This window comes from Thamnophis sirtalis, unplaced genomic scaffold (assembly GCF_051295495.1).
Source record: "Thamnophis sirtalis isolate CommonGarterSnake01/CBP01778 unplaced genomic scaffold, rThaSir2_p1.2 scaffold_2, whole genome shotgun sequence".
Lineage (NCBI taxonomy): Eukaryota > Metazoa > Chordata > Lepidosauria > Squamata > Natricidae > Thamnophis > Thamnophis sirtalis.
In genome coordinates, this window is record NW_028261382.1 from 161667838 (window position 1) to 161683529 (window position 15692).

The 15692-nt window shown below is 33.2% G+C and overlaps 1 protein-coding gene across 3 annotated transcripts in view; it reads left to right on the forward strand.

Annotated features, from left to right (window-relative positions):
* The window catches only part of TSHZ1 (teashirt zinc finger homeobox 1), a 70297-nt gene that overhangs the window by 9387 nt on the left and 45218 nt on the right, over positions 1–15692 (forward strand). Inside the window, exon 1 of one of the 3 annotated variants that reach the window (XM_014065090.2) lies at positions 7701–7733. The exons of the other annotated variants lie outside the window; for them this stretch is intronic. Coding sequence (XP_013920565.2) covers positions 7709–7733 — 25 coding nt within the window. The 5' untranslated portion in view covers positions 7701–7708. Of the gene's footprint in view, positions 1–7700; positions 7734–15692 lie in introns of those variants that run through there. 3 annotated transcript variants of the gene reach the window in all.

Here is a 15692-nt window from a genome sequence, read left to right on the forward strand (position 1 = left end):
AGTATTGCTTCAGATCTTCTCTCTAATAACCTAGTGTTTATTTAATAATATAAAACGAGTCGCAGAAATACTATTGATTATTGATCTAACTGAAAAACCACACATTTCTTAACTCATTCTACTGCAACATGTTATATATTTCAGCAAGAATCATTCAGAGTTCTGAATCAGTGTTAGATGAATTGGTTTACTCCAGAGACATTTGCCAGCTTTTAAAAAATTAAATCAAGACACAGTTGCTGAAATTATATCCATATAGCATTAGGCCACAGTGTTTAAAATGTTGATGTTATTTTTCCTGTTTACAAAGGGATTCAAACCTGAAGTTAAAAGAATCATTTTTTACTATAGCACATGGATGCTAATTTGAATACTTTTAAAATAAAAAAAGGAAAGTTTGCACACTACCATAACTATAATAATTTTATTATAAATTATCTGGACTATTATCTGAACAAACAGGATTTCTATATACTCTCCCTGCCCCGCAAAGATAATATTTGTTTTTATAAAGATATGTATATGAAGGAATTATAGAAGGAAGCATACATATTTTGCAATAAAAGCAAGCATATTAGCAGGATTTTTTTAAAAAAAATATGGAAGAACTTAAAATCATGTTTATTTTTAATACTATAGAAGGATATTTTTCAATAGATACATATGGTTTTGTATTTCATTATTGTATAAGGTATGCAAAAATTTCATTTTATTAGGAAGTAGATAGCAGCGTCTCTTCAGTCTTGTGGGATTTTGTCTTTGCCTCCTGTTTCCTGAGACACAGCTTTCCCATTCAGGAGACCTGTCAGACTCATTCCAAATAGAGAGCTTTATGTAACATTTGCTTTAATGCTGTGTATTTTTAAAACATGTAAAATAGTTTAACTTTTAGATAGTGTTTATTTTTCTCAGTGATTCAGTAATTCCACACATTGTCATGTGATTATGCCTTTCTCTATTTTTTAAACTTATAACTAGAGATTATTACACAGTACTCTAGTATAGAATATCTAAATGGGTAAACTATGGCTTGTGATCTGAAGCATACTATACTTGAAGTATAATATGTACTACAGTTTTTGCAAATTACGGCTTCCCATAATATAAGAAGCGACAAACCATTGTTGCTTCTGTTCCAGAAGTCACTCTGCCTATAGACAGCATTAGAAAAAGAAGCAGCCTAGTGGCTCTAAGCCATATTTTACTTCGATTTTTGGAAATTCAGTGGGCTTTTTACTAAATTACTATAATTCTGATATTTTGGTGGGATAGCTGGATTTGATTGATTGTGCCAGAGAGAAGATAGTTGCTTAAACTTTTTTTCAGGTTAAACATTTTTTTACTGTCTTTTCCCAAAAATGTTTTTACCTGGACGACATTATGGTGCAAAGAAAATCAGAATCAAGAATGTTAGCTTTCAGAATGTATGAAATAGGTTTCTTCTACACAAAACCTCATTACAGAACTCCAGACTTTGAAAACTAAAAACTAGCATAAATACTTCAGAAACTAAAAAAAAGTCTTGAGGCAAAAGAAGCTGAAAACAGGCTAAGAATTGTTAAGACGGAATCAAGGAATGCAAACTGGTCAAGAATCAGGGCCTAGGTTTTATATCTAAAACACTTCTCACATTACAAGTATATAGAACATAGACACATGGTATTTATATATAAAAATAGTTTCAGTTTTGACTTGATTTAGATGAAGTAATGAATATGAATATTAATTCCTTCAAGAGACCCCTCTCTTGTAGGGTTGATGCTAAAATAAGTATCCTGTAATTCTGCTAATTTTTCTATATTTTTCTTCCTTACAGAATCTTGCATGTATTCTCCACCCCAAATCTTAGTTTTGTAGCTAGTTATCTACTCTGCTGAAGGTCTGGTACTGCCACTGTATATGCTGTGAAGGCAGTTAAAATGAGCACTAATCAATCTTACAAAGTCAAGCAATGAGCATTAGGAGGCCACTATCCTGTGACTAAACACACCCCTTTTATGGAGTGTTGGTGCTAATAAAGGGCAGCTTATTACTGAGGCAGAGACCAAAGCTTGGGTGAGGTCAACCATGACTGGCAGTCATCAGTCATTCTTAATGATACTTTTTCTCGTGCTTTCTAAGGGATTCCGAGTAGAGTGCAAATCATTTGGGGTCATCCATAGTTCATGTACCCACAGATGGTAAAGATTTTGAAAGATAGGTTTAAACTTGTACTTAAAAAAAAAAGAACTCCCCCAACTAGATAAGTTATTTTCAAGTAAACAATAAATAAACACCAATAGAATCTCCTTCCCTCTTGCAGATCATTATATTTGCCTTCAGTGTGAAAAAATATTTACACACTAGAATACTTTGTGTCTGATAAAGAACTACATAAATTTATTTTTATGATGTCTGTCTTCTTTAATTATTGCCTTTGATGTGTATTGGTGACTAAATAGAGCTTAACAGGATTTCTCTCCCTTCTTAAATTTCGCAAAGTGAAACTCAGCCAGTCCCTGACAGATGTCTGTTCCTCACCTTCAGGATTATTTTATAAATCCCTTTCTGATGAGCGGAAGTGTCAAATCAAGGACAGGCCATAAAGCAAAAGTATAAACCTTTTAAAGAGTGATCCTGATAATATATTTAAACATTTTGTACTATTTTAGAAATTGTTATATGTTTGAAAAATATATTTTATTTTAAAATTGAAAATTGGATCATAATTTTGCATGTAATGTGATATTATTCCTCATATTCCTTTTAAGTTGCATTTCATACATATTGAGAAAGTAACTACGCTAGAGATTAAGGAGTACAAGTAAGTAGTTTATTAGATTTTTCTCTGTGTCTGTCTTTTACAAAGACTCATTTGTACTGTTATAGGTTGTTTTGATTGTGGTTTACCTATGTTCTTCCCCCCTTCCATTTAATTAATTTGCAGCTATACATAGCAGGTATGAAAGAAATGTGAATTCTTTTTGTTGACTTCAAGATTCTTACCTCTAATAAACAGTTTATTTTTGCTGATAAAAGCTGCAGTAAACTGAAATCAACACCTTCTGGTTTCTTCTGTCAGTTTTGAATCACAACAAAATAAAAAAATAGGTTGTGTTGTGCATAGAATCCAGAAGTTGTCCTGATGTTTGTCTTATGTGCATTTACTTCCACTAGTAACATTCAAGAACTCAGGAAGAAATAACTTATGTTTTGCTAGAGCTAAGTTGGAAAAATCCACATGGTCACCAGAGGGCAGCAAAAGGATTCAGAAATCTCTAATATTGAAAGGTCATCTGGATTTTGACATTACAGATAAGGTAGCCACATCTTTAAAGTTCATAGGTTTGTATAATTAGCTATATACGAAGCCCATTTGGGAGGTATATTAGCTTGTGAACATATGTACAGCACCTTGTATGTTTGAACAGATGGTTGGAATTCTTATGTAAATAAATACTACAACCACTTTAAAATAACCACATGAAACTCTTTTCTTTTGATATTCTTTTGTTAGGGTTCAATTGTGCCATGTTATATAATGATAATTCGCTTATTATATCTTATTCTTTTGATTTAAAATTAATCTCTTCAAACTCTACAAGTAAATATATTTCTGATGTTGGTTGGAAAATATGTGCAGCTCCATAAACAATTGAAAATATACAATTCTACCTATGATAAGAAGTGGTCCTTGTTGAAGCTTTATTCAAGAAAGCACTTAAAGATGAGGGTGTTTATGTATTTAAATTTAAGAATATGCTTTAAGTGCTTTCCTGAATTTGGGCCAATGTTCCTGATGCTTCCTCCTGTTGAGACCAGATGTCATGAGAAACAAATCAGGCTTCATGTGTCTGACTTTTTGCTTTCTACATGTAGCCCTGCTTGTTAAGTGTTTTAGTTTTATATATAATTAGATAGCAGCACAATTTATATTCTTGAAAATGATGGACAAAGAGAACTAGAATGTACTTCAAACAGGAATCTAGATATTTGTAGAGCACTTCATTTTAGGTAAATTAGGTTTACTCCAGAGTACTGCTACTGTTCCCAAACCTTCTAGAAATAGATTTTAATTATTACATAATATAACTCTTCAAAGTTTTAGCTATTGCAAAATAGGTAAGCACCAATCATTTGCAGTTAACCAAAGATTAAAAATATGCTTTATCAAATCTACATTTTTGCTGGGATGGATGCATACAATTTCTTTATTTTGCTAAATGTTGGAGGAAAGGCATAAACTAAACTTTTGCAGCTGGCTTTTTGAATCTAACATTCTTGACAATTGGAAGTATATTTTGGACTAAATTCTTTCTCATCTCAGTTAAACTTATTTTTTGACAAAGCAATGAGACTTATTAGGATTGAGGAAATCCTTTGACAGTTAATTTTTTAAATTTTGGAAATGCACATACAAGCCCAACTTGTAATAAAATTATTAAAGTAGGAGTGTCTTTCCTGGGTCACATGGCATTCAGATGCTTTGCATGTCTAGTATAGCCATTTCACGCATGTATCTATGTTTTATTTTTATGTATTTCTTGAATATATTTCCTGCCTTTTTCTCCAGAAGCTCAAGATGGGTTTCCCTTCATTTTTATTATCACAACAACCCCATAGGTTTGTCAAAAAATTGTAAGGTTGTGTGGCCAACAGAAACCCCAGTGCTGGCTTGATTTTTATTTGAATAGTAAGAATTGTATCCAAAGATATCATGCCATTAGTCTAAATCGTCTACAACTTACTACTGCTAGTTCTGCAAATGTTTACAAAAATTATTGTAAGTAGTTTTCTGTAATTTGGTATTTTCCATATGATTGTGTCAGAGAATTCTGGTTATCATAGTCAGCAACTCTACTAAGGGAATGAATCTACTCCTTCCCTTTCTGTTGGGCACCACACAGTGCTTAGGTAAATGGTTCATTAAGTTGATGGAAAGCTTAGAATTATGGTTCTGTCTCCTTTGACTCATGACATTCCTCTCTTGCTGAACTGTTCTCGGGGTACCCATAAGATAAATAAGATAATTGACACTTGGAAAAAAAATCCATTGGTTCACCTACTGCCCAGAACATCTCATCTTATTCTCAATCTGTGTTATGATTAGGTTGCCAAGTTTTCAAGTAGAGTATTTCCAGGACTGCCTGTCTTCAATTATTTCTGCTTAGCCCATGAGAACTGGGAAAATAGGCATGGGTTCTTTTTATAAAGCAAGAGATATGCCTCTGATGCAGAACCTGTCCTGCAAAAAAACATTACTCTTGAGGGTTTGGTTGACCTTGACTCTTCTGCCCTATGTCACAGGTGTCAAACTCGCATCCTTGCATTGCTGTCATGTGACATTTCACGATGTTTTTTCGCAGAGCTGGGGTGGGCATGGCCTTGCATGACCCCTCCAGCCCGCGGACTGCCAGTTTGGCACCTATTGACCCTGTTCTATATCTTATATGTAAGGTCAGAAAGCAGGACAAGCTTCTTTAGTATTAAAGTTATTAAGATATGGGTTGGTAGGCCTCAGTTAATTCTGAATTTTTTGTTATTTCTGTTACCTGATACTATTCCTGTGTTTATTATATTACATTTTCTCCTATGTTCTTACCAACTGTATGTCACTAGAGTTGCATTTTGAAAATTGGTTAGCCATATACATCTAATAAATTAATTAATTTAATTCAATTAATAGTAATAATTTATTGTGTCCTGATTTAAAATTTTTGGATCATAATTTTTCAGATACTTGAAAGCCAGTTTGGTTTAGTGGATAACACAATGGCTAGAAACCAGGAGGCTTACTGCCTTAGGCATAAAAGCCAGCTTGGTGAATTAGTCTCTTAGCATGTGATGTCAGTCAGTTCCTATGGATTGGATGGATCCACACTTCACTGACCAGATCCACACTTCATTGATATGAAAAAAGTATATCCTGCACTTTTGGGGAAAATGCTAGGAAGAAAAAGAAATGGTCAGATAGTTAACACTAAAACCATCTTAAAAGAATTAGGCAAAAACATCAGTCCAACTGAAACCTTGGCATAAATGTACTTTTTACTGTTACTGCAGACATTGCTCTACTTACAAACCCTTGAGTTAAAAACTTCAGCTGATACGAATTACATTTCACCCTTGAAATAATATATTGTTTTTTGTTCACTGTCTTCAACAGGAAAGTGAATATAACGTTAATATATAATATAGCTTTGTCTACATAAGATGCTAAACTTTCTAATGCAAAAATCCTACACCAGTTTATAACATACAAAGTTATGTGAGGTATTAGTCATTTTGCCAAAGTCTCATACTAAAAAATCTTGTACATGATCTTTATGCATGTATATCGTATTAACCTGTTTTAGCTAAAATATATAAGTGTGGGCCTTTAATAGGGTTGAAACTATCTCAGTGCAGACATTCTTCTGCTTACGAACAAGTTATGTTCCAAGATGCTGTTCGTGGGTCCCGTTCAGTCATAACTTCAAACAAACATAAAAATTAACCTTGCACCTAATTTCAGACAATCAGCCACTTCATTACAAACCTTATCAAGTCATTACAAAACCAAAAAGTGAACAGTATGCATGTGGAACAAACAATGTGAACAGAAGAAGGGGAAGAGTTAGTTTACGGCATGCCTTCTCTTGGCTTCTGGGACCTTCTAAGTTGGAGTTATGGACTGGTTTAATCTCTCTGAAATGTTCATTGTGTCTTGTAAGATTCAGCTTCTTCACCTATTATTAAGATTTGGTTTTAGGATTTTCCGTTCTCTTTTTTTTGAGATTTCACTTGTTCAGTCTGTGATTCCACACCTTGATTGGAAATATTTCTTTTTTGGGGGGTGGGGGGTACCATTTTTCTGTAATCAATCTGTATGAATATGTTACAGCTCAATGTGAACTATTTCGATTAAATAAAATACTTAAATTGTAATACATGCAAAATGATCATATATGACATTATGAGAATCCATAATAATGGTCATAAGTTAAATGATTTAGCATTGTAGTGGTAAGGAAGAGGGAACACAGTTTCAAGATACCCATGTACTTATAATAAAAAGATTAAAAGTAAAGTCAGATATGCTTCTCCCTTTTCTTTTTTTCCTCTAGAGCAGTCAAAAGATATACTGTATACCCTGTGAAAGGGTGCTTTCAATCCAGTTATCCACTTTGCCCAGTCTCAGATTCCAGAACCTTCTACATACTCTCATTGGTTAAACCACTAAGCCTTTGATTCTTTCCTGATTACACTATGCAAGACATCTATCAAACACTGTCTTATCTGTTTGTAAGGCAGCTCAGGCCTCAGCTTTAAGTCATGGGTTTTGGCTACAAGTTGGAGTGTGATTAATAATTGACTAATGTAGCTTTTATTTATCACAGGCTAGCACATTTCACCATTACCGAGTTAACATAAATTAAGTGTAAGCTGTCGTTCAATCTGTTTTTCAACTCTCCCCTCCCCAAATCTTAAGTCTATCTTTCACTTTTTTAGAAACAAAATCCTTACACAGGGCACAGTCTCAGTCAGTGCCAAAAAGTTGATTTCCTTTTCAGTGGAGTCATATATCACTAGCCCTCCCAGCTGCAGTGTCAGCCTCTGACAGAATGACATGTGTCATTTATCAAAGGGGCCAGGCTGGGCCTTGGGAAACGTACATGACAAAGCCTGAGAGAGTTCATTTCGTAGTCCCCTCCTACCCTCCCTGAGCCTCTTGCCAGGAAAGCCTGTGATGTTTCTGTCTTCACAGCATTACTGTAAGTCCTTCAACCTTCACAAAATTAACCCTTACAGCTACAGCCATCATCGCTACTATGGGATATTCCTTAGAGAGTCCTGCCATCTGATTTTCTAAAAAATAATTTAATTTATCTTTAGGTAAGAATGTGATTAGCAATGATATGTTGCTGAAAAATTTTACCACTTGATTTCCTGTCATCTCTATTTATAGCTTCCTAAAAGTAATTTATGCTATGGATAGTATACAAGAACAAAAATATAAAGTTTTGTCGTAGCAAGGCAAGGCCTAAAACTCATCAGTATAGTAAAATGTCGCAGTTAAACTCTAAATAGTATGGAGCAGGAAACATTGCTCATAGAAAGGTTTACTTCTGAGTAAATATGCAGTCGAGTGTGCTGAGTTGTAAAAAGCTCTGGCACTATATAAGTGCAGAATAAACTTGTGTATGTGAATGATTTTTTGCTTAAATATTTTACCTCAAACATTTTGCATGGCTATTTCAAACACTAAAGTTGAAATACAAACAGCTAATGTTTCTTTTGAATGGAATGTAATGTTTGAATTTCATAACATCTTACAAATGAGGTGATTTGCTTAGCTTTCAAAATTCTTGTAGAAGGTGTTTTTCTTAGCATAGAAAAGAAGCAAAATCATATCAGTTTTTTTAACAAGGTGTCACTTACATTGAATTGTTAATATCTGTAATCATGTTATTTAGTCCTATAACTAAGGTAATGATTAACGTTTTAAATGTGAAAATTATTTTCTCTCAAATATGCAGAATAGACTGCAAAATGTAAACATGTATTTTGGTAAAGCAAGTATAATAATGAAAAAAAAATTCTCTCTGTCTTACATACAGTATACACATTGCTTTAAAAACTGTATGCATAGTTGACTGTCACAATAATGTTATTTATGGCATCCAAAAATCATTTACAGATACAGCTAGGGAATTCAAGCCTCAGTTAGGAACTTTCTAGAAAGAAATCCTATAAATTAGCTATTGCTCAGGAGTGGCTGTTTTCTAGTCTGGGCTGGTTCTTTCATTTGTCTACATAAGGCTAATTTATTTTTGCAGCCAGATGTGAGCTGACAGCCATCACTCAGAGTTTCCTTCCCCCACTGTTAGGAGGTCGGAAAAACAGTCACATTTCCCATTTTACAAAATCCCCATCAACATTATTGAAGATGGATGTATCTTTAAAGCAAAGATTGATTGTGGATATCGGAGTTATAGTGTCATTTATCATGGTGAATATTATTTAGACTTGGATTGTACAAGGCTGTAACTTGAGACACAGCCAGGGGAGGGACAATCTGGAAACGAGGATCCATGAACTTTAATGGATGGGTGCTTTTTCAAAGCTCCACGCACTGTAGTATGATTTACTTTTCTTATAGAAAAGAAACAAGCATTTCAGTTTTAAAGGGCCAGCATGCCTTCTTGTTTCCTTTTGTGTACCCTACATAGACATCAAAGGCTCACAGCTGAGACACAGATCAAATGATAGTATATGTATTTTACATGTATACAATTAATCATAGTTTAAATATATCACCATGAGAGACATTAAATGAGGTGTATTTGAAGTTTTTGTTTGCTTGAGCTTTTACTCATGTCGCTACTAAAGTACCCCAACATATTTGTATTGTGTAAGAGAGAGAATTATCTGAAATTATGGTGGCATTAAATATAACAATAGTCATTGTGTTATATTGTGCAAGCGTTCTATATCAAACTGAGTCAAAAACATCTAGTTGTTCATTCTTGACGTCTCCTACTGGTAGGATGACTGAAAAGAACTCAGTTATTCAACATAGCAATACTGTAAATGTTTGGATATGTTAAAATATGTTTTAAAAGTATAGATTTCCAATATATACTTAATTCTTTGGATGTGTGAACACATGGTAAGCATGCAAGAAAATTTTCTAGGGAGGAGCCAGTTTTAACCCTAATATTAAGAATGTGCTGTATATGCTACTGTTTAAATTAAATGCCTTTGAAAAGTGAAGTGTGTTTGCATTTTAGTATGGAAACATGACAATAAAATTTTAATCACCAGCTTATTTTAGATTCTGGAACATTCACAAAGTTCACGAACATTTATGAAGGTCATATAACATGTTTCTCAATATAGTTCATTTCTACTTCATAATTTTTGTCATTAAAGTGAATTAACTTTAATCTGCTGTAAAGATTCAGCTGAATCATAAAATCTAGGTCATCTTGTGAAGTATAGAATAGATGTGTGGCACAAACACCCTGATGGCTTAAAACATAATTTTTGAAAGTAAATGCATGCTAATCAATCCCAAAGTAATCTTGATAGTGTAATGGCATGAATCCAACTGAGGCTTATTCAACTTTTTGCTTTGGCTGCTTACTTGCATCACAAAAATAGTCATGGTTATACTCAGCATGAGGCCTTGTAGAATTAGTTTTGAGCAATAAAATCTAGAGATTAGATTTTACATTACAGTATCTGCTAAAACAATAATTGGTAGCCTCACATATGTGTAATTTTTTTGCCTCTTATCTGCTACTTTTAATAACTGGGAAAAATATCATTAAATCTACAGTTCTGTGTACTGTGGGATATGCTGCTAGTTGCTGGTTTACTATACTTATAAGCATGTTTGCTTCCATACATAGAACAAAAAAAATGTAATCTGGTTGTGTCTTTAAGGTAGGATGCTGCCAATATTGATAAGTGTACATAGTGAGGTTTGATTAAAAAAATAACAACTCACTGCCACCAGATGAAATTATTGCAATAAGATATATTTCAAAATAGATGTTTGGAAATAAGATCTGTAAAAGTAAAAGATTTGTAAATATTTGAGTTTAGGATCAACTTGATTTACCATTTAATAGGAAGAAATCGGTTTAGATACTAACAATTTGGCTTAACTGGATTTAGGTTTGGATTGTCAGTTCTACTCTCTCCCAATAATACTCCACGTAGCTAGCATAGGAATATTTTTACAAATTTTAAAAAAATGCAACATGTTTATAAATAGGAAGTACTTTATCAAATTCATATTTATCATAGCCACTGCAATGTTGACAAGGGGTCAAGTTCATTATAGTAAATAACAGCATAACCATTACTAATGTTTGTAAGTCTATGCCACAGTTATGATATAAGGCTGCTGTTTCCTGATTAAGACTATTTGATGACACAAAGATGTAATGTAGATTATCTCTGCTTTATGTTTACTGACATCAGCTTCTGGTATTCTGCATTTTTCTGACAATGGAATACATTAATGTGGACATACCTTACAGAATGGACTCTGAGTTTCAGAAAGTAAAAGTAAAGAGTTTAGAAAGGTGTCTAATTTCAGTACTCACACTGTTTATCCCTAAGCTATGCTTATTTATCATGGCATATTACAGAATGCAGAAAACTATTGTTTTTCATTTTTTTCCTAAGTATCTCAATGAGGTGATTTATTATAGTTATCCATCTTAAGGGTCATATATCAACTTTTAGTTGCTACAAAATCAAACAAGCAGCTGTTTGCTTTGAATCAATCAGAAAACTTGTCATTTATCACATTCAATATGATTTTTGTGTTAACTGAATTACAGTATTATGCGTAACATTAAAATAAAAATACTATTATTTACTATTATATTGATGGTTTAAATATAAACAAAAACTGTTAGCAAACCATATATAGGTTCTATCTCAGTAAATAGTCATAATTTCTGAAAAAATCTAATTTTGGTCAGGTACTGGTGTCCTTATTAGAAGAGAACTATGGTCACACCATTAGATCAAAGTTTTTAACAATATTTATCTCATTTGACCTCAACTAGCCAGTGGCGTAAGCCTTTAATATTCCTGTTTTACAGAAGGAACACTGAGAAACTGTGATGATACACAGCATTGCTTTGAGCATGTTTTGCTATTCCTAGCTCTTATTTACTGAATCAAAGGAAAGAAGAGAGGTCAGTCCTCATTCTTTTTGTGATGTAATCGATTGCCAGTTTTGCATATGCTTAGTCATTAATTGATATTTTCAAGGATTAAAAATAAGAATATGAGGTATAACTGTTTTGAAAATCCAAACAATACAATTTGTCCTAGAATTATTGTACATAATTTGATATTGAGGACTCTAGACAGCATTTGAAGAGAATTGATCTGCATGTAATTTCAGCACAAAGGGGAAAGTTAGATTTACATGATTTCTCAATGTTAGAAAAAATATGTTTGTAAATTCTATTTAATAGGAGATGGCACTTATCCATGACAGTAATTTTGTAGCCCACAGCCTGCTAAGGGCTCTTAAGTTATCAAGAAACTTCATAAAGTTTTTTACTGTCAGAGTTTTGTCAGTGTGACTATTACTATGAGATAAACCCAGGAGCAAAACGGAGCACACAGCACACAGAGCCTTTATACAATTAATAGTGGTTTATATATACATACATATATCCATACCAACACATAGTAGATAAATCCCTTACCATTCAGCTACAGACACAAGGAGAGAAATGAAATACACGATGAGAAAGAGAGGGAGAAACGCCCTCTAATGGGCACCTACATATATAGACACCTCCTTGCATCATCCTCATTGCATCAACTTATAGTTTACAGCTTATAACCTTGCATCAGCTGGCAGCTATTAAATCTTCAGTATCTGACATTGACTTTCATGTTTGATGATGTAATTTAATACTTGTTGTGGACTGTATCAGCTACAGCCCACTTTGAAAAAGTGCTGTATAAATTTAAACTCAACTAATATTTGAACTTGTAAGCACAAGTATTATAACTAGCTTTATGTTCATATAAATCAGCAGTCATGTTTTTGATAATAGGTATGAATGTTTATTATTACACTTGTATGCCGCCCTATTCTCGAGGGAATAAGTATACTTTGTCCTGCTTATTAATACAAATAAATAATAATTTTTAAAATAATTTTTCTCTTTTTCCATGCTAGCATTAGTTTCATTTGTATAAAAATGTCTATGCTTCCATTTTGATACAGGACAAATTAAAAGTACAAGAAGATTGTAGGACACAATGAAGTATGGTATAAAAGATAAATATGTAAAAAGCCAATGCAGTTATTCTGAGTGGCATTGTAGTTGCGTGTGAAATGAAAATATGTATAACATGCATAATTTATATCACAAATTAACATATTTGATAATTCATAAATATGTGTGATTACACTCTTCAATGAATTTGTGTTTAATTGGTAGACTGTGTGTCAACACTGAAGATATTATATACTGTAAATTATATTTAATCCTGTGATGGAGTCATGTGTCCAATAAATTTAATAAATAGATAACAGTATGATTATGAAATTGGCCATTATTTTGATCCTATTACTACAAAATGTATAAATTATTTTTGTAATCTGGGGATGTTGAGATTTACTAACTTTATAGTAAACAAAATTAGTTTTAATCTCTTACTTGCTAGTAGATAACATATTCAGTTTTTGTCATTTTTCATGTTTCAAGAGTTTGAAAAAATGGGCAGTATATACTTTTGTACCCATAGGTTGTCTCAAGTTGCACTAAAATAAGAAAGGCTTTTTTATTTTTTTAGAAGAAATGATCACAGTAAGTGTTAAGTTATTGACAAACATAGTAATGAAACAACTTACAAATGAATAATTTTTTGTTGCCTAAATGCAATAATAATGCTTGATCAATTTTTATGGAAGTAGTGTGGCTTTCAATACCAGAAATATATTGTCCGTATCTTATATTTTCAGCAGTGCAGGCTCAAATTTGATAAACATGTGTCAGTCTGCACAGCTGTAGAATTTTTTAATATGCTTACAAAGGTTTGTTTAGTTTTCCATTTTTCTCCCTAACATGGTGAAAAATGCTTTGTAGAGATATGCTTCCTTTGTCTATGGATTTCTATAATGTCAACCGTTTCTATGACATTGTCCTAAAGTCTTGGGATTTCTCAGTCTGTTCAAAGTAGTTTCATAAGTGTGATAACGAGAGAGATCATCAACCAAAGATGCAGTTGATGTTGATCAGGTTTGGGTATTTACCTACCGGTAATTCTGTAAAAGAAACTTAATGTTTCACTGACAGTTTCTCCCTCCTCTTTTCTTGGTCAGTTCTTGAATTTCATTTTGTTGCATGTAAGAGAGAAGATTTTTTTTAAAAGAGTAAAGACAGAGATGCTGTTTTAACTAGTTATTTTATTGTTTCAAACTTGAATAGTTAGCTGTATAATAGATCTAGTGCTAAATCTTGAATTCAGTGTAGAGAAATTCAATGTTCAACTTGGTATTAGTACTTTTATTTATGTTATCATTTTAAATAAAATAAATACCCAATAGGTCTTTCTCTGTCATTTTCCTATATTGCTTTTCTGTACATCAGACTGTATTTCATACGAAATTACTTCTTCTAAATTGATTTCTGTAAAGATAGTTTGCTCAGTTTTCAACCAATATCACTAAAATTGATCAGGCATTGTCCCACTATTTAATTTCTATGCAACGCACAAAAAATTGCTAGGATTGCCTCAGAAAGGCAAATTTCTGAATTTTGATCTTTTTAAAAATTGTTTCTCAGAATGTGGAGATAAATTTGTGATTGGATAGAGAAGAAGCAAGATTAATAATAATGATGATGCAAAGCTCAGCTATTAGCTACATAATTTATATATACTGGTAGGTTTTTTTGGGTGCATATGTGTGGCTGTTACTGTGTTTTGATGGAAATGTCATGGTGTTGCTTCAAGGCATAAACATGTATAACTTCCTGGAATCAGTATTCTTTTTCATTTGCAAGCCATATGAAAGCTGACATAATATTACAATAGCCATTATTAGGTGAATCCCTCCTACTGGATTTGCTTCTCTGATTTGTTGGAAGCAAGCAATAAAATTTGCAACTGGCATTCATATGGCCATAGAACACTGCAGCCACCGTAGTTGTGAACTGCAGTCACTGTAATTGTGAGCTGGTTTCCAAGTGCCTGACTAATGTGACTGTGGGGATGTTGCAACAACCACACTGTAAGGAATGATTGTATGTCCCCTCGTTCAATGCTGTTATATCTTCAGATGGTCACTAAATGAATGGTTCCTGGATGAGAGATATCTGCATTTGGACTATCCTTTTCCAGTTAAAGACAACGTTTTTGCAATTTTGCAAATATTTCAATTTTTTTTCTTCAGGAATGGTGTTGTTATATTTTATTTTATACCTAAGTATCAAAAACTGGTACAAAATATGTATGTCAAATTGTTCAAAGTACAATGAACTTTTATAATTTGCTTTACTTCAGATGATCAGTGGCTTGGTGATTGCCTCTTTACCAGGTAATGGCAGTAAGTAAACCAAAAAGCATCAAAGGCAAAACCCAAGGAAAAAGAACAGAAAATCAGAAGTCAAGGTCTGCAGAGAATACAAATTAACAGATATGTAATGCATCATCATCATCATCATCATCATCATCATTATCATTATTATTTAATATATGGCATATAGTGTCAGGGGAATCTATACATGCTAGACATGGCAAGTTCATTCTGTTTGGTGCTTGTGTGTCTGTCTAATTGGTTAGCTTTACACCAATTAATTAGGTTGCTGGGTCTTCCAGGCTCCTCCTGCCGCTTTTGCCTGCCCTCGAATCATGTCTCAATACCTCGTGTTCAGCAAGATCCTGGGCTGGCTTTCACTCTCTTCACACATGAAGGCAGCTAGTTTTTTCCCCCAGCAAAGTGGTACCCATTTATCTACTCACAATGTTGCATTCTTTGAAACTTCTGGGGTGGGCAGGAGTAGAGATCAAGTGACAGGAATTTATTCTGTCTCAGAGCTGGCTCAAACCAACCGAGTACAAACCATTACTGGTCGGTAGTTCCAGAGTCCTTAAGTCTCTGCACCACTGCATCCCCATGATGTAATGTAAGGCATGTTATTTGCTATTACTATGAAAATATAATTCAGAAAGCACCAAAT